Genomic DNA, 19461 nt, shown 5'->3' with positions numbered 1-19461 from the left:
TTGAGCTCAACGATGAATGTTTAAGTTAATTTAATGTTATAAGTTCTTATATTATTAATAGTGCCATTTTATGAGAAACAATATTAATTCACACAATAGAGAATGGAGTTGCACAGAGGTTGTGGGTATAGATGGTACTATAGATGGTACTATAGACGTTAGATAAGGTGTTCAGATGGGGGGGGGGGCCGCGGACCACCCAGGAGAAATACTGTTCACTATAAATTCACTACAGGGTCATTAGTTTGTATAATTTAGTTGGATTGCACAGACATCACTACCTGCACACAGAAAGAAAAGGGTTTCTGTTCATAGTTGTTTTTCCTTCTGTTTCAAATGTTGTTTTTAAATGTTGCTCTGTTAAAAATTAAAATGAAAAAGTAAAGCTTTATCTTACTATTTCAGATGCATTCTGGTTTTATTTTACATTTATTATTATTATTATACTACTACTAATTTCAATGGCCTAACCCTGCATCTCAACTTTGTCATCAAACTTTTATTTATACACTATAAATGCAACATACCGTTTTAGTGGCGAGTGTGTGACCCAACACACATTTACCAGGAATGTACATACAATATTTACCGTTTCTGCCATGATGTCACCTTGTTGCTTTAGAACATATACAGACACTGTAATGACACCAAAGCAACAAGAGGTGGCGCCAAACAAACAAACAAAGCAACAGAACAGTAAAGTGACTCTTAACAGTCAGGATTTTACAGAGTAGATTAGGGTCCCAGAGATTTAAAAATCAAACTGGGGGTCTTTGGCCTCATGCAGGTCAAACTGGGGGTCTTTGGCCTCATGCAGGTCAAACTGGGGGTCTTTGGTCTCATGCAGGTCAAACTGGGGGTCTTTGGCCTCATGCAGGTCAAACTGGGGGTCTTTGGTCTCATGCAGGTCAAACTGGGGGGTCTTTGGTCTCATTCATGTCAAACTGGGGGTCTTTGGTCTCATTCATGTCAAACTGGGGGTCTTTGGTCTCATGCAGGTCAAACTGGGGGGTCTTTGGTCTCATGCAGGTCAAACTGGGGTCTTTGGTCTCATTCATGTCAAACTGGGGGTCTTTGGTCTCATGCAGGTCAAACTGGGGGTCTTTGGTCTCATTCATGTCAAACTGGGGGTCTTTGGCCTCATGCAGGTCAAACTGGGGGTCTTTGGTCTCATGCAGGTCAAACTGGGGGTCTTTGGTCTCATGCAGGTCAAACTGGGGGTCTTTGGTCTCATGCAGGTCAAACTGGGGGTCTTTGGCCTCATGCAGGTCAACCTGGGGGTCTTTGGTCTCATGCAGGTCAAACTGGGGGTCTTTGGTCTCATGCAGGTCAAACTGGGGGTCTTTGGTCTCATAGGTCAAACTGGGGGTCTTTGGTCTCATTCATGTCAAACTGGGGGTCTTTGGTCTCATGCAGGTCAAACTGGGGGTCTTTGGTCTCATGCAGGTCAAACTGGGGTCTTTGGTCTCATTCATGTCAAACTGGGGGTCTTTGGTCTCATGCAGGTCAAACTGGGGGTCTTTGGTCTCATTCATGTCAAACTGGGGGTCTTTGGTCTCATTCATGTCAAACTGGGGGTCTTTGGTCTCATGCAGGTCAAACTGGGGGTCTTTGGTCTCATGCAGGTCAAACTGGGGGTCTTTGGTCTCATGCAGGTCAAACTGGGGGTCTTTGGCCTCATGCAGGTCAACCTGGGGGTCTTTGGTCTCATGCAGGTCAAACTGGGGGTCTTTGGTCTCATGCAGGTCAAACTGGGGGTCTTTGGTCTCATGCAGGTCAAACTGGGGGTCTTTGGTCTCATGCATGTCAAACTGGGGGTCTTTGGTCTCATGCAGGTCAAACTGGGGGTCTTTGGTCTCATGCAGGTCAAACTGGGGGTCTTTGGTCTCATGCAGGTCAAACTGGGGGTCTTTGGTCTCATGCAGGTCAAACTGGGGGTCTTTGGTCTCATGCAGGTCAAACTGGGGGTCTTTGGTCTCATAGGTCAAACTGGGGGTCTTTGGTCTCATTCATGTCAAACTGGGGGTCTTTGGTCTCATGCAGGTCAAACTGGGGGTCTTTGGTCTCATGCAGGTCAAACTGGGGGTCTTTGGTCTCATGCAGGTCAAACTGGGGGTCTTTGGTCTCATGCAGGTCAAACTGGGGGTCTTTGGTCTCATGCAGGTCAAACTGGGGGTCTTTGGTCTCATGCAGGTCAAACTGGGGGTCTTTGGTCTCATAGGTCAAACTGGGGGTCTTTGGTCTCATGCAGGTCAAACTGGGGGTCTTTGGCCTCATGCATGTCAAACTGGGGGTCTTTGGTCTCATGCAGGTCAAACTGGGGGTCTTTGGTCTCATGCAGGTCAAACTGGGGGTCTTTGGTCTCATTCATGTCAAACTGGGGGTCTTTGGTCTCATGCAGGTCAAACTGGGGGTCTTTGGTCTCATAGGTCAAACTGGGGGTCTTTGGTCTCATTCATGTCAAACTGGGGGTCTTTGGTCTCATGCAGGTCAAACTGGGGGTCTTTGGTCTCATGCAGGTCAAACTGGGGGTCTTTGGTCTCATAGGTCAAACTGGGGGTCTTTGGTCTCATGCAGGTCAAACTGGGGGTCTTTGGTCTCATGCAGGTCAAACTGGGGGTCTTTGGTCTCATGCAGGTCAAACTGGGGGTCTTTGGTCTCATTCATGTCAAACTGGGGGTCTTAGGTCTCATGCAGGTCAAACTGGGGGTCTTTGGTCTCATGCAGGTCAAACTGGGGGTCTTTGGTCTCATGCAGGTCAAACTGGGGGTCTTTGGTCTCATTCATGTCAAACTGGGGGTCTTAGGTCTCATGCAGGTCAAACTGGGGGTCTTTGGTCTCATGCAGGTCAAACTGGGGGTCTTTGGTCTCATGCAGGTCAAACTGGGGGTCTTTGGTCTCATGCAGGTCAAACTGGGGGTCTTTGGTCTCATGCAGGTCAAACTGGGGGTCTTTGGCCTCATGCAGGTCAAACTGGGGGTCTTTGGCCTCATGCAGGTCAAATTGGGGGTCTTTGGTCTCATTCATGTCAAACTGGGGGTCTTTGGTCTCATGCAGGTCAAACTGGGGTCTTTGGTCTCATGCAGGTCAAACTGGGGGTCTTTGGTCTCATGCAGGTCAAACTGGGGTCTTTGGCCTCATGCAGGTCAAACTGGGGGTCTTTGGTCTCATGCAGGTCAAACTGGGGTCTTAGGTCTCATGCAGGTCAAACTGGGGGTCTTTGGTCTCATGCAGGTCAAACTGGGGGTCTTTGGTCTCATGCAGGTCAAACTGGGGGTCTTTGGTCTCATGCAGGTCAAACTGGGGTCTTTGGTCTCATGCAGGTCAAACTGGGGGTCTTTGGTCTCATGCAGGTCAAACTGGGGGTCTTAGGTCTCATGCAGGTCAAACTGGGGGTCTTTGGTCTCATGCAGGTCAAACTGGGGGTCTTTGGTCTCATGCAGGTCAAACTGGGGGTCTTAGGTCTCATGCAGGTCCAACTGGGGGTCTTTGGTCTCATGCAGGTCAAACTGGGGGTCTTTGGTCTCATGCAGGTCAAACTGGGGGTCTTAGGTCTCATGCAGGTCAAACTGGGGGTCTTTGGTCTCATGCAGGTCAAACTGGGGGTCTTTGGTCTCATGCAGGTCAAACTGGGGGTCTTTGGTCTCATGCAGGTCAAACTGGGGGTCTTTGGTCTCATGCAGGTCAAACTGGGGGTCTTTGGCCTCATGCAGGTCAAACTGGGGGTCTTTGGCCTCATGCATGTCAAACTGGGGGTCTTTGGTCTCATGCAGGTCAAACTGGGGGTCTTTGGCCTCATGCATGTCAAACTGGGGGTCTTTGGTCTCATGCAGGTCAAACTGGGGGTCTTTGGTCTCATTCATGTCAAACTGGGGGTCTTTGGTCTCATGCAGGTCAAACTGGGGGTCTTTGGTCTCATAGGTCAAACTGGGGGTCTTTGGTCTCATTCATGTCAAACTGGGGGTCTTTGGTCTCATGCAGGTCAAACTGGGGGTCTTTGGTCTCATGCAGGTCAAACTGGGGGTCTTTGGTCTCATAGGTCAAACTGGGGGTCTTTGGTCTCATTCATGTCAAACTGGGGGTCTTTGGTCTCATGCAGGTCAAACTGGGGGTCTTTGGTCTCATGCAGGTCAAACTGGGGGTCTTTGGTCTCATAGGTCAAACTGGGGGTCTTTGGTCTCATGCAGGTCAAACTGGGGGTCTTTGGCCTCATGCATGTCAAACTGGGGGTCTTTGGTCTCATGCAGGTCAAACTGGGGGTCTTTGGTCTCATGCAGGTCAAACTGGGGGGTCTTTGGCCTCATGCAGGTCAAACTGGGGGTCTTTGGTCTCATGCAGGTCAAACTGGGGGTCTTTGGTCTCATGCAGGTCAAACTGGGGGTCTTTGGCCTCATGCAGGTCAAATTGGGGGTCTTTGGTCTCATTCATGTCAAACTGGGGGTCTTAGGTCTCATGCAGGTCAAACTGGGGGTCTTTGGTCTCATGCAGGTCAAACTGGGGGTCTTTGGTCTCATGCAGGTCAAACTGGGGGTCTTTGGTCTCATGCAGGTCAAACTGGGGGTCTTTGGTCTCATGCAGGTCAAACTGGGGGTCTTTGGTCTCATGCAGGTCAAACTGGGGGTCTTTGGCCTCATGCAGGTCAAATTGGGGTCTTTGGTCTCATTCATGTCAAACTGGGGGTCTTTGGTCTCATGCAGGTCAAACTGGGGGTCTTTGGCCTCATGCAGGTCAAACTGGGGTCTTTGGTCTCATGCAGGTCAAACTGGGGGTCTTTGGTCTCATGCAGGTCAAACTGGGGTCTTTGGCCTCATGCAGGTCAAACTGGGGGTCTTTGGTCTCATGCAGGTCAAACTGGGGGTCTTTGGTCTCATGCAGGTCAAACTGGGGGTCTTTGGTCTCATGCAGGTCAAACTGGGGGTCTTTGGTCTCATGCAGGTCAAACTGGGGGTCTTAGGTCTCATGCAGGTCAAACTGGGGGTCTTTGGTCTCATGCAGGTCAAACTGGGGGTCTTTGGTCTCATGCAGGTCAAACTGGGGGTCTTAGGTCTCATGCAGGTCAAACTGGGGGTCTTTGGTCTCATGCAGGTCAAACTGGGGGTCTTTGGTCTCATGCAGGTCAAACTGGGGGTCTTTGGTCTCATGCAGGTCAAACTGGGGGTCTTAGGTCTCATGCAGGTCAAACTGGGGGTCTTTGGTCTCATGCAGGTCAAACTGGGGGTCTTAGGTCTCATGCAGGTCAAACTGGGGTCTTTGGCCTCATGCAGGTCAAACTGGGGGTCTTTGGTCTCATGCAGGTCAAACTGGGGGTCTTTGGTCTCATGCAGGTCAAACTGGGGGTCTTTGGTCTCATGCAGGTCAAACTGGGGGTCTTTGGTCTCATGCAGGTCAAACTGGGGGTCTTTGGCCTCATGCAGGTCAAACTGGGGGTCTTTGGCCTCATGCATGTCAAACTGGGGGTCTTTGGTCTCATTGGTCTTTGGAATTAAAACAAGGTTGAGAATCGTTGCTATAAACAACATGAGGCCAAGTTTCATTTCCATGCTGACACTGTATATATATATATTGTGTGTGTGTGTGTGTGTGTGTGTGTGTGTGTGTGTGTGTGTGTGTGTGTGTGTGTGTGTGGGGGGGGGGGCAGCTGTGAGCGGATGTCCTCAGTGTGAGAGAGAGAGAGAGGGAGAGAGAGAGAGAGAGAGATCTGTCAGGTCTTTGCTACATTGTAACACACATTCTGGTGAGTAAAACGTCTAATAATTCCACTATTATTATTATTATTATTATTATGGAGCGTTAATGATCAGCAGTGGTGGAAAAAGTACTCACATCTTTACTTTTAAGTAAAAGTATCAATACTGCAATGTAGAAATAATACTATTCAAAATTGACTTTAGTAAAAGTACAAAATTATAAAGTATTATAAAGATTATTCCAAATAAGCCAAGTGAGGAACTCTGCTATCAGGTTCCCCCTCCCCCCTACAGTACCTCTGTAGGCCTATCTCTTCTATCAAAGTATTTGTTCAGATACAAATTCAGAGCGGCCAATTTTGATATTTTTAATGCGCCTACATGAAGTTATAGGGATGGGCAGAAATGGTGTAGGCCAGTGGTTTTCAACCTTATTCCCATCAAGGACCCCCAAATTGACACATATTAGCCCAGGGACCCCCATTTGAAAAGATATGCCAGGGACTCAACCATTTAGATTTCTTGGGCGTCCCAATCTACACTGTATCATCATCATCATCAGTGTTCATTTAACTCTGAGAGTGTACAAATGGAACCAAATGGACCCTGACAGGTCCATTTGGTTCCATTTGTACATTAAGAGTTACAGACACATAAGGGTCAATTTGGTTGCTAACTATTAATTTGGCTGGGGACCCCCTGGAACCCCCTCAAGGACCACTGGTGGTCCCCGGACCACTGGTTGAAAACCTCTGGAGTAGGCTATTTTCAACTGTTAATGGGTTTTTCTTTCTTCACAAATTAATTCTACTTTGTTGTACAACAGTGTCCCATAAAAGTAGCGAAAATAGCCGATCTACAAGCTCACAAAGTGTTGCATCATGATTTGAATTCCGACTGAAAACGCCACCCTTGCGTCTCCGTGTGTACAACCAAATACGCATCTTTCCTGCACCGATGACGCTTGGGGCTTTTACAGCGCTGCTCCTACACTACCACCGTCAGCAACAAGTGGACATGGAGTAAATGTACTTAGTTACTTTCCGCTTAGTTACTTTCACGTGCATATAAATGAGCCACGCGGTCTTATAAGAATGAAAACAAACGCCTCGCTGTTGGCCATGGATCACATGACGGTCGTCTGTTACGGTCATGGATGAACTCAAAATGTTACTTGAGTTCAATCAAAGTAAAAGTGCAAAAGTATTGGCAAATAAATGTTTGATAATAGCTGATCTACAAGCTCACAATGCGTCGCAATGCATTGTGAGCTTGTAGATCGGCCATTTTCAAATAGACTATATGAAATAGGGCAAATAATGTATGTTTTATAATGTCATGATTTATATCTGCAAAGTAACTAGTAACTAAAGCGTTCAAATAATGGTAGTGGAGTAAAAGTACAATATTTTCCTCTGAGATGTAGTGGAGTAGAAGTAAAAGTAAAAATAGCAGATCAGCATGCTTATAGCGTGAGATTCGAACCCCGGTCGTAAAATCGCCGGACATCAGTTTTAACCGCTACACTAACTGGACTATTTCATTCATAGAGGAAAGAGGTAGAATCCTACTATACAAAAATTGATGCGAGAAAAAAACAACATATAAGACGTCTGTCTGTCTGTCTCTCCACGGACTTTTGAGACAGACAGACAGACAGACAGACAGACAGACAGACAGACAGACAGAAACCAATGTGTGTCTGAACATTTCTAAAATGACAGAGATGCGTTCCTGACTGCCCGACGCTGAACAGAAAACCCAATTTAAACGCTCTAGGCACACGTAATTATTGCTAGTTATTATTATTATTATTAATAATAATATAAGACATTTATCTGTCTGTCTGTCTGTCTGTCTGTCTGGCTGTCTGGCTGTCTGTCTGTCTGTCTGTCTGTCTGTCTGTCTGTCTGTCTGTCACAAAAAAAGTGACTCCAAAGCGGCACCTTGTGGTAGTATTTGGAACTTAAATTTACTGCAAAGCGGGTGAGGCAAATGAGTGAAGTGATACTCTTATGAAAAGCGACAAAGTCAATGGTCACCCACTGTATTATAAAGTATTGGTCAAATTGTGCTTTTGTGCTACTTTTGTGTGACATAGAACGGCCCCAGTATATGCAATCTGGAGTGATTGTGGATCATCAAAGTTACATCACCCATGAGTTAATACATTACTCATTACATTAAGGGACCAACACTGTTTCAAAAAGACAAATAGAATATAAAACCGAAGAAAACAACAACAACAACAATGTCCCAAAAGGAGTACGATGAATTTTCTCAATTGTTCAAAATATATTCACAACCTAAACATTCTGCATTAAGAGATAATAGGCTGCTTTTATATTTGGTAATTAGACCTACTCTATATTTTGATGCCAATACTCGAGTAACAATGTGAATACAGGACTCTAAAAAAAGTTTTACTTAAAGAAACAAAAACTAGTAACTCTGGGTTGTTTTAATGAAGTTATACATTATTATGTCTTAACACACAAAGTCCTCTGGTTAGTTTTCTCTTTTTTTGTCATCATTTTCTATATTACTTAATTCAAATATATTGTATTTATTGTTTTAATGGATAACAATAAGTATGACTGTCTGTCGTTTCATGTCATGTATTGTATTGTATTGTATTGTAATGTCATGTCATGTCATGTCATGTCATGTCATGTCATGTCATGTCATGTCATGTCATGTCATGTCATGTCATGTCATGTCATGTCATGTCATGTCATGTCATGTCATTGCATGCAGCGTTAGAGACCATGATGGGACGTGATTGGCCTGCTGCTCTGGTGGTGGGCGTGGCTTTGCTCCTGTCAGCCAGCCAATCACAGGACGTGTGTGGAGGCCAAGATGGCCGACCAGGAGAGGTGGGAGTGGCGGGGAGGAACGGGTGGCTGGGTCCCAAAGGAGAGAAAGGAGAGCCAGGTAAAACTCACCTCTACCCGTCTCCCCTCAACTCTTTCCCAGTGGTGGAAATGATTAAAAAATAGCAGATCTACAAGCTCACTACGCGTTGCTTTGCCACACGTCATGAGCTTGCAGATCGCCTATCTCTTTGTGATAAAGTCTTTACTTTGGTGCTGTTACTACTAAGTACATTTTGTTGCCAATTCTTTTGTATTTGAACACAAACCTTTTACTTGTAAAAGAGTATTTATTTTGACATTGTAGTATTGCTACTTTTACTTAAAGGAATAGTTCACCCAAAACATGACTTTTATTGTTACACCCCCCATGAAGCCTTGAATTCATGGAGATTTGTATGTTTTTGTCTCATTCCTGAGACATTGGCCCCGATTCACTAAGCAATTTACAACCATATGTTGTACTTACCGGCATCTTTCCACTCAAACAGAGAGCGTCTCCTTCCCAAACCCCAATGGTTCTAATCAGCCCCCCGCCCACAGGAGTGGCCCAATTCACTCACAACTTGCTACAAAAATCGCTCATGAAAAACTATATAATCTCCTACATTCCATTTTCCACCTTCACATCTGTCTCCTTCTCTAATAATCAAAAAGTGCTATATATTTCATCTCGCACTTTACTTCCGGATGGTTCGTTTTGCACCTTTTTTTGCCACATCGGTCACGGGAAAGAAATAAGCGCTGCCGTGGTCTATGGAAACGAGCCCAAAAGTGCACCCAAATAAGCCCAAAATCGCTTATACAAACAGTCAGACCTGGCAACGCAGCCTACGCCAATCATGTGTGAGAGATCTACAAGCTATGGGGCAGTGACGCCACCGTATCTTAGCAACAACGACAGCGCTCACTCTCATTGGTCGTGTCATGCCAGGAGCAGTCTCCAGACAATGGCATCGCAGAGAGCTTGCTGTAGCCATCACATTCAGTCGCAGCAACGACGGACAGGGAGCACAGCTAACGCTAACGTGGTTGTCATGCCTGCAGCGGCTGTGCAATCACTTTGTCAACAATGCACGTTCGTGTGGTCAATGTCAATATTGCTGCTCAGTTAGTCCATTGTAGATGGTGTATGTTTGTGTGTGTCTTCTGGAGAACTATGTAGCTCCACAGCAACTACAGTAACTAACGTAATGGCAGGACCGCCCCGTGCAACGCATGTTAGGCTGCATTATGGTCATGTAGTAATTTCAGATAATTTCGCTCCAATTAGAGCAGTGCTTATCAACCCTTTCAGGCCGCCCCCCCGCCCCAAATAAACGTAATTGATCTGGCCACCCCCCCATTTTGTTTGACTCCATTCCACAAGTAAATATTGTGAAAATAGCAGATCTACAAGCTCGAAACGCCTCACGTTGAGAGGCTTTGTAAGCTTGTAGATCGGCTATTTTCTACATGATTGCCTCTTTCTTAGATTATTTGACAATGTGGCCAATGTTTTTATAGTATAGTTTGTTGACTACTTTTGTTGCAGAAATGGTAATTTCCTTTACTTTCGTTTTTTTATTGTCTCCGCCAGGCTGAAAGGCATGGTGCAAGACCTGTCCGTCCGTCTGTGATAGCTAATCTCTCACATCGTTGACTTGATCGCAGCGAAACTGTGCACACACACTCCCTGGATGCCAATTCAGAACCTCTACCCTATTTCTTTCACATGGCCCTGTTACAGTGCCACCAGGAGGCCGCTTTTTGCTAAACACCTTTTCTCACAGTACTCCTACATATTTTGCCCAAACATCACGCAAATCGGTACACAGTATCTCCACAGTCATTAAAAAAAAAACCCTTTCAGATTTTTCATATTCCATCCTGATTGGCTAAAATGGCTTCCAAAGTCTGCAGGACTGCTCCGTTTGGACCAAAATGCCTCACATTATGAACACAGCATGCACTTTCCGTGCAACTTTGCACCCACATTCCCACTATGCCGAGGAAGAAATTCCACTTGAGATTTCTCTAATCAGCCTCATGGTGGCGCTATAACAGCCCGATGTGGAGAGTCAGTGAGAGCTGGATAAACGAGGTAAAATGTGTCAAAAGGAGTCTGTACGGCTGTCGATAAATGAACACATGACGTCGGTGGGAGAGGAGATATCGTGTCTTTTGGACAAACAGCAGCGTGGTGCTGATGTTTGTTGAGTGAAGCAGCCTAATGTCAGAGTGTTTGTGTTGGAGCGTCTCAGTGCGGCTGGGTTCTACCTGGGCCCTAGGTGTACCCTAACCAACCAGAGTTCATGTGCAACCTCTTCCAGAGAGAGACAGAGACACTAGAAACTCTGCTGGAGAAAAAAAAAACACTGCTGGGCATTGACTTTCATATGGACATTGATCTACACACTGCAGGTATATCTGCTACACACACAACATCAAACTACACACTACAGGTATGATGCAGCGTTTGCATTCCAGCCTGCATGCCAGCGTAGTTCCCATATGGTTTCAAGGTGGGCTAAACCATATGGACCCCATGTCAGCAATGTCAGCGGCATCCACTTCAGTCCCAACTGCGATGCCCATGCAGGCTATAAGTAGCTTCTACCTGGCCCTTAGGTGGGCCCCAACTAGCCATGTTTATGTGGGACCAAGGCGGGTCCTAACTGGGTTTGCCCATGCAGGCTTTAACTGGGTTCTACCTGGGCCCTAGGTGTACCCTAACCAACCAGAGTGCAGTGCCCATCGCTCCAATTGTTGTGACGTCAGGGCTCTCAATACTGCACATTGGTGGAGGAGGAGGGGCCGCAGGGCGACCGCACACATCGCTGAACCAATGGTAGCCCACAGATGTTTCCTCTGGGGATTTACAATCTGCCCCTCTATGCCACATATCATCCGCACTACAGGGTCTTCACTGACCGAGCCACGGCCCCACTGGCCCTCAGGACGCTACGCCACTTACATGAGCTGCCAAGTGGCCGCGGGCGCTACGTGGGCGTGGCCGCGGGCTAGGCGCGAGCTTCTAGTTTCCTACACTAGCAGTCAGATTCATTCAAGTTTTTTTGTCTGTGTTTTGAGCGGGAGGTGTCAGGCCCGAGGCTGTCTTACCAGGGAGCAAAGTGCGTATGTCTTTAGAATGCTTAAACCTTGTAAACGTCTTTATTCTCATTACACATGAGAGCATTTATTACGTGATCCGCTTCCACACAGAACAGTAACTAAGTTGTCAAGGCGATGCGACGCCCAGTGGCGTGCACAGACATTTTGAGGGGCAGGTGCTCAAGTAAATTATACTTTTTTTTGTTTACTTGGTCTGCTCTTTTTTTCCCTCTACACCTATACCTCTTTGCCAAAAATAGCCGATCTACAAGCCCACAACGCCTCGCAGCGCAAGGCGTTGTGGGCTTGTAGATCTGCTATTTTTGGCTAAAGTTCTCCTCAGAAAAGGGATGCTAGGTTTCGAGTCGGTTATGGTAAAAAGAAAAATCCTATCACATAAAGATTTGGCAAACCCCCTGTAGTAACTCTGAGGACCCCCTAGGGGTCCCGGACCCCCTGTTGAAGACCCCTCAAAAGGGCACTTCTTGTCAAGAGGGCAAAGGGCAGGTCTATCTGTGCACGTCCCTGGCGATGCCGCATCTGTTATAGACAAGAGAAGGCAGTTAACTTGCATCACGTTGCCAGATGTTGTGAGAGAAATAAGCAACCAGATCTAGGAAAACAAGCCCAAAAGAAGCAACTGACACTTAGGCCATTATGAGCACTTTAATTAAACCGTTGTGAGCTTGTAGATCTGCTATTTTTTTATTTGTATCTTGAAATAAAATAATATTGGTAATATTTGGAATATTTTTTAAACATTCTAACAACACAAATCTGGTACGGGGCTCCAGCTGCCACAAAGCATTTTCAGATGGGGCTTATAGGGATAAATTAGCCTACATGTTAACTTGGGGGTCCATGACATAAAAATATTTGAGAACCACCGGTTAAAATAATTGAACAATTGTGAAGCAAGACCAAATAATCAACTACACTTTAGAAACAAGCCCAAAAAAACGCACCCCACAGCTACCAATATTTATAAGCAACTTTACAGAAAAATAAGCCCAAATTCGCTTATAATAAGCGGACATGGCAACACTGTTCAGTACGGTGACGTTGAAGTTGGATGCTGTTGGATGCAGCCTTCCAGATTAATCAGGTCCTACACCTGGTCATACTCACGTCTCAGGGATATACGAACCCCTTTGAGAATATCACGTCATTTTGTGAGTACAGAAAATACGCCCTCCTTTTACGAACTTTATTTACCCCATAGTTATGACCAGCATAATGAATCAGGGGCAAAATAATCTGAGCGGGTGTATTTCCGGTAGGAGACTCGGATACATTAGCATCTTTCCACCGGTCATCAAACTATTGTCTCAGGAATGAGACAAAAACTAACAAATCTCCATGAATTCGAGGCTTCATGGGCTGTAACTCTAACTGATAGAAAGTAAGTACTTTTTGGGGTGAACTATCCCTTTAAGTAAAAGTGGAATAAATACGAGTCTACTTCCTCCAGCAGCTCCAGTGCATGCTGGTCCGTCGGTGCTGGATCCCGGCGTCCTCCTCAGACTGAAGGGGGAACGCGGGACCCGCGGGCTTCCTGGAGCGAGCGGTCTGAAGGGTCTGTCGGGGGAGTTAGGACCTGAAGGACTACCTGGTCTGGCCGGACCCCCGGGACCCGCTGGAGGAGCGGCCAGACGAGGTACGAAGCAGTGACAAACTTCCTGTCGTTTTTAGTCATAATTATATATTATTATACTATAATTTATTATTATAATTAATATAGTAATCATAGTCTTTTTAATACAATTCCATTTAGTTGTGAGTCATATTTTAATCACCTGAAATGTTTAACTTTTAGTCTAGTTTTAGTCGACTAAATCTACAGTTGATTTAGTCGACAAAAAAAAATATTTTGGCCGCGATGGCGTCATAATGCCTGATTTATATATTCATAAAATGTCTTAGTTCTACTTGATCTCTTCTCCACTAGTCTTTGTTCTACTTGATCTCTTCTCCACTAGTCTTTGTTCTACTGGATCTCTTCTCCACTAGTCTTTGTTCTACTGGATCTCTTCTCCACTAGTCTTTGTTCTACTGGATCTCTTCTCCACTTGTCTTTGTTCTACTGGATCTCTTCTCCACTAGTCTTAGTTCTACTGGATCTCTTCTCCACTAGTCTTAGTTCTACTGGATCTCTTCTCCACTATCTAGTTTATTTGTTGACAATATTGTCAGTATTATTTATCTTAATTTTAGTAATCATAACTTAGTTTTTATTCAGTATTTATTTAGTTCAGTGAAAAAAGGTAGTCGACTTAGTCGACAAAATGAATACTGACGGACGGACAGACGGACCCCTCATTGTAAAGCACATTGAATTATCTTTGTATGTAAATCCGCAAACAGTGTCTTATTTGTTGACTTGTGTTCCTATAGCCCGGAGTCCTTCACAGGCGCCTCACTCAGCCTTCTCTGTGGTTCGGACGCTAAGCTCCTACCCCAATTACAACCAGCCAATCATCTACCAGACTGTAGTCGTCAACAAGCCTGGAGAAGACATGGACATCAGCACCGGACGCTTCACCTGCAGAGTGCCTGGACTTTATTACTTTGTCTTCCATGCCTTGTCCAAGGTATGATCTATCTACTGTTACTCTGTATTCATGTATGATCTATCTACTGTTACTCTGTATTCATGTATGATCTACCTACTGTTACTATGTCTTCATGTATGATCTATATACTTGTAACCATGAGGCTTATGGTACATAATAGACGGACAAAATAATTATATTTAAAATATATAATCTTTATTGAATATTCAGTATAAAAACAGATTATCTTTATTATAAATACATGGATCACAATTGAACTAATAAAAAGAGAGACAGAATGAATGCTCAACCTAACCAACTATCCCAACTAACCCCAACCCCTATCAGGTAGGTAGGCTAAAGCAGTGACCACCTGTTGATCACCACCTGTTATGACATGGAAATGAAACATAATGAATATCAAAGCATAACAACAACAGTTCATGAACCTTATTATATTACCAAAGTGCATAGCCTATATATGAGCCCAAAGACTCACCGCAGACACCAGACTGTTTGTCCCTAGTCTCTGGACAGACGTGAGTCCCCACACACACACAATGCTGACTGTTGCACACTATAAGACAAACATTTATAGTTAGCATTTAGCTTCACCATATCTATTATAAAACACTCACACACAGTCACATAATGATACAATGGAATGCACGGTAATCAAAACGAACGAGAGAGAGAGCTAGACTTACACTTTAAATGAATGAATGAAACACCCGGCGTAGCAAACGCCACACACACACACACACACACAGCACACAGCCGGACCTCAACGGTACGTCTATTTCCCCAACCTGAGGGAAATCAGGACAGGTCGTCTGTATTACTACTTATACTAAACAGTCTGTGCGTGTATGCATGTGTGTAAACCATAAATAAAAGAAGCGAGCGATACCTTTGTATCGCCAGGCGTAAGCACAACGCCTCGCCTCTTCCCTCTTCACTGTCCACTGCCTGTCGTTCCCTAGGGAAGACCATACACGGTATAAACAACTAAACAGTGCATATAAACCTAGCGACACGATAATACATGCAAGCTCCGCTTTATACTACAGTTAATTTACTCACCAGGACACTTTGTCACTCACGTTTCTACACGCCACTCTCTCTCTCTTTGTGTAACAGGGGAACCATGCGTGGGGAAATGTTTGCTGCTACCGTCGCCGCTCCCTACTAGGAAGTGTCTGTTCCAGCCGCAAGCTGAAAAAAAGCTGAAAACGCTTGGCGCCGCATTTCGAAGCATTTGATCTGCTACTTTAGGTGCTTTTGTGTGACGCTGTAGTATGATCAAGTAGGACGTTAATTACCCAAAAAAAACACAAAAGGTTAGAATATGGAGATAAGAGGTTTCTACACGACAACAACGATATGTAAAATGTCATATTTTGGAAACTAAAGAACAGGGAAAACTGTTGCTTCTTTGTCCTTTGGTTAAGGTTGACTGCAGGTGCGTTGGTCTCAAAAACATAAAAGTAAACTGGCAGAAAGAGACTCGCTCACTGCCTACAAATTAAGGAAAAGGGGATTCTAGGCAACATTAAGCCTAAATTTTAAAAATATTTATATATATATATATAGCATTTTTCCCCCTCTATCAGCCACTATATGATGATGCTGGGGTGTTTTCCTGCATTGAAACACAGTCCTCTTTCGTAAATGAAACGCACACATGTGCGCGTCCATGCGCGTCCGTGTCCGTGTAAACTGTTCAAATGAAACCGAATGGAACCGAGTGCAGTCTACAAAAATGGAACGAGCCGCCATCGTTTTCTGTGCGTTGTTTTTACTTTTTACTTTCTGTTTTAAAACGCTCTCAAACTTCTTTTTTGAGGCACGGAATTTACTTTTAAGATATCGTTTGGATAGAATTGAGTTGTTTAACTTCTTATATGTGGTCAATTTATCATGACAGAGCCTATTAAAAAGAGAAAAATTCAGAGAACCGGCAGGGGCGGGCAGTGACACGTATGTATCCGAATAAAGCAACCTGTTTTCGGCATGGCCCCTTCTAAAGTCCCCCTGCGTCATATTGGCTGGGGATGGAGAAAAGGAGCTGCTGATTGGCTGAAGGGGATTGAACTGCTGATTGGCTGAGGGGGTTGTCAGTCAACGGTACTAACTGTTTGACAACCGGGTTTTTTTTTCTTCTTTTGATCTCTGAACTTGCCAAGAATCCCTTTAAGTAAAACATTTGAGTACTTTTTCCACCACAGGAAGTTCACCATACAAATACCCACACAGGAGGAGGAGCCTGAAAACCCTCTAAACCTAGAGCGTTGGTTCTCAAAGTGGGGTCCGGGGACCCCCAGGGGTACTTGAGGGGGTTCCAGGGGGTCCCCAGCTAAATGATGGACAGGAACCAAATGGACCCTTATGGGTCTGTAACTCTGAGAGTGTACACATGGAACCAAATGGACCCTAACGGGTCCATTTGGTTCCATTTGTACACTCTCAGAGTTACATTAACATTGATTTTACAATATGAATTGGGGTCCCAGAGATATAAATGCCATTAAATGGGGGTCTGTAGCCTAACGCATGTCAAACTGGGGGTCCTTGAAATCAAAATGGTTGAGAATCACTGCTAGAGAGCCGTAAAAATCTTCTCTTATGGGGGTCCCTGGCTTATCTTTTCAAATGGGGGTCCGCGGGGTAATAAGTGTCAATTAGGGGGTCCTTGGCATGAAAATGTTTGAGAACCACTGACCTAGAGAATACCCACATAGTAGGAGGAGCTGAGAGATGTTAATACAAAGTGTTTGATGATTATTAACATGATCGTTATCATAACCATGTGTGTTATTGTTGTTGTGTCTGAATGTGTGTAGCTGAGTATATGTGTTGATTATAATCATCTGTGTGTGTGTGTGTGTGTGTGTGTGTGTGTGTGTGTGTGTGTGTGTGTGTGTGTGTGTGTGTGTGTGTGTGTGTGTGTGCGTGCGTGCGTGCGCGTGCGCGCGTGCGTGCGTGTGTGTGTAGGTGAGTATGTGTATAAGTCTGAAGAGCGAGGCTCTACAAGAACATGTTGGCGGTGTGAAGGACATGGGCTTCTGTGACCACAACACCAGAAGAAGACACACACAGGTCAGGGGTCACAACATCACACACATACACACCACATACACAACATCACACAACGATCTACTATATATCGATATGCAAACAGCAAAATATCGTATAGTTGACTTTGTCTCGAATCGAATCGTTTTGCAATGCAAATAATACATTTTATCAATAATACTAAGTACTTTTAAGAAGAAAAAAGAGAAAGAGGGGTTTTGATCCACTATCTCCAGGTATTTATTTTTCACACAGAACTTTTGGGTAAATAAATAGTTACTATATGGATTTTAAATCATCGAATCAAATCGTATGGTTCTAAATGAACCTGTATCGTTCATGTATCGTATCGACAACCAAGTATCGTGATACGTATGGAATCATTGTTAAAACGTATCGTTGCATCCCTAGTTTATATGTATTTGGCCGCAGACCCCCATGTTGGCTTTAAAAAATATATACCGTATATTTAAAGACATGCACACATTTTCACAATTGTTCAAAAATAGCAGATCTACAAGCTCATACGTGACCTTGTATACTCTATCTGCTATTTTTGAACAGCCAAAGTATGAAATCTGACTAAAATGGTGATCGTGACGCTTTATATTAAAGGTGAATTCTGCCCCATGGTTTTCTTACCTTTTCTATGATGTTATGATATCCTATGAATGGTACAGTAGAAGAGCTTCATAACTCCATCCCGGGTCCGCCACAGCTAAAAACGCACGCCTATGGTCCTTGCCCTATGGTAGCAGATCTACAAGCTCACAATGCGTCGCATTGCCACGCATTGTGAGCTTGTAGATACAGGGGCTGAAGTGGTTAATATGTGTTTTGTAGTAATAATCAAAATCTACAAAGTAACTAGTAACTAAAGTTTTAAAATAATTGTAATGGAGTAAAAGTGCAATATTTGCCTCTGAGATGTAGTGGAGTAGAAGTAAAAGTTTTGAAAATTGGACTTACTCAAGTAAAGTACAAATACCTCAAAATTGTACTTAAGTGCAGCACTTGAGTAAATGTACTTAGTTACTTTACACCACTAGCCATGCCAGATTGATGATGATGATGATGAAGATGATGACGTCATTGCAGATGCTGTCAGGGGGCGTGGTCTTGCAGTTGGCCCGGGGTCAGAGGGTGTGGCTAGAGGCTTTCAAAGACAACCCCGTCCAATCAGATGCACAGAAAGCAGACACCCAGGATAAAGAGATCGTCTTCAACGGGTTCCTCCTCTTCTGAAGCCAACCAATCAACGGGTTCCTCCTCTTCTGAAGCCAACCAATCAACGGGTTCCTCCTCTTCTGAAGCCAACCAATCAACGGGTTCCTCCTCTTCTGAAGCCAACCAGACCATTACTAATATATTACTACTACTATATTACTTTTATTACTGATATATTCTGTTACATTCATAAACAATAACTTGATTTGATCAACCATTACCAGTGGTGGAAAAAGTACTCAAATTCTTCACTTAAGTAAAAGTGCCAATACTGCAGAATATAAATACTCTGTTACAAGTAAAAGTCCAGAATTCAAAATTTACTTGAGTAAAAGTGCAAAGGTATTTGTTTGCATCAAAATATACTTAAAGTACCAAAAGTAAAAGTACTAAAATATTTGAAAATTGCCTAGTCATAAAATAGGGCTGAAGTGGATAATGTATGTTTTATAATATAATAATTTATATCTGCAAAGTAACTAGTAACTAAAGTTTTCAAATAATTGTGTAATTGTGCAATATTTGTCTCTGAGATGTAGTGGAGCAGAAGTAAAAGTATTGGAAATTGGAAATGCCCAAGTAAAGTTCAAATACCTCCACATTTTACTTAAGTAAATGTACCACCACTGACCATTACTATTGCAGAATTTAAATTACTTAAAATGTTATTTCAATTTCATGACTTTTAATTAAATCAATAACACAATTATGTGTGATGACTTGTTTCTTATTAAACTGCTGGTCAAACACACGTCCATTTCATTTATATATCATTACACTTAGATTAGATTACATGCAGTTTATTGACAAATTATTTCATATAAAGCCAATCTGTACAAACGTTAATAAGTAATTATGTTACATGGAAAAATATTTGATTTGACTGTCTAGTATGTAATTTATGATTAATCCTGAATGACAAGCACACCAAGTACAGTTTATTTACAATGTTGG

The 19461-nt window shown here is 43.9% G+C and overlaps 1 protein-coding gene across 3 annotated transcripts; it reads left to right on the top strand.

Moving 5' to 3' along the window:
- Positions 1-5648: 5648 nt before the first annotated feature.
- On the top strand, positions 5649-19133 carry LOC311049167 (uncharacterized protein). 3 transcript variants are annotated; one of them, XM_084062647.1, is made up of 6 exons: positions 5649-5734; positions 8445-8621; positions 13128-13310; positions 14048-14244; positions 17200-17304; positions 18379-19133. In XM_084062647.1, the coding sequence occupies exons 2-6, from the start codon at positions 8456-8458 to the stop codon at positions 18523-18525; spliced, it is 798 nt and encodes a 265-aa protein (XP_083918773.1). In that variant the 5' UTR covers positions 5649-5734; positions 8445-8455; the 3' UTR covers positions 18526-19133. The 3 variants fall into 3 exon arrangements, with proteins under 3 accessions (XP_083918773.1, XP_083918771.1, XP_083918772.1); XM_084062645.1 differs by having other exon boundaries at positions 13125-13310; XM_084062646.1 differs by having other exon boundaries at positions 5694-5734; positions 8451-8621; positions 13125-13310.
- The last annotated feature ends 328 nt before the right edge of the window (positions 19134-19461 follow it).

Source organism: Gymnoscopelus microlampas (assembly GCF_963454915.1).
Source record: "Gymnoscopelus microlampas genome assembly, chromosome: 7".
Taxonomy (NCBI): domain Eukaryota; kingdom Metazoa; phylum Chordata; class Actinopteri; order Myctophiformes; family Myctophidae; genus Gymnoscopelus; species Gymnoscopelus microlampas.
Note: the sequence above shows the minus strand (reverse complement) of the source record. Positions and strands in the feature narration are given on the sequence as shown.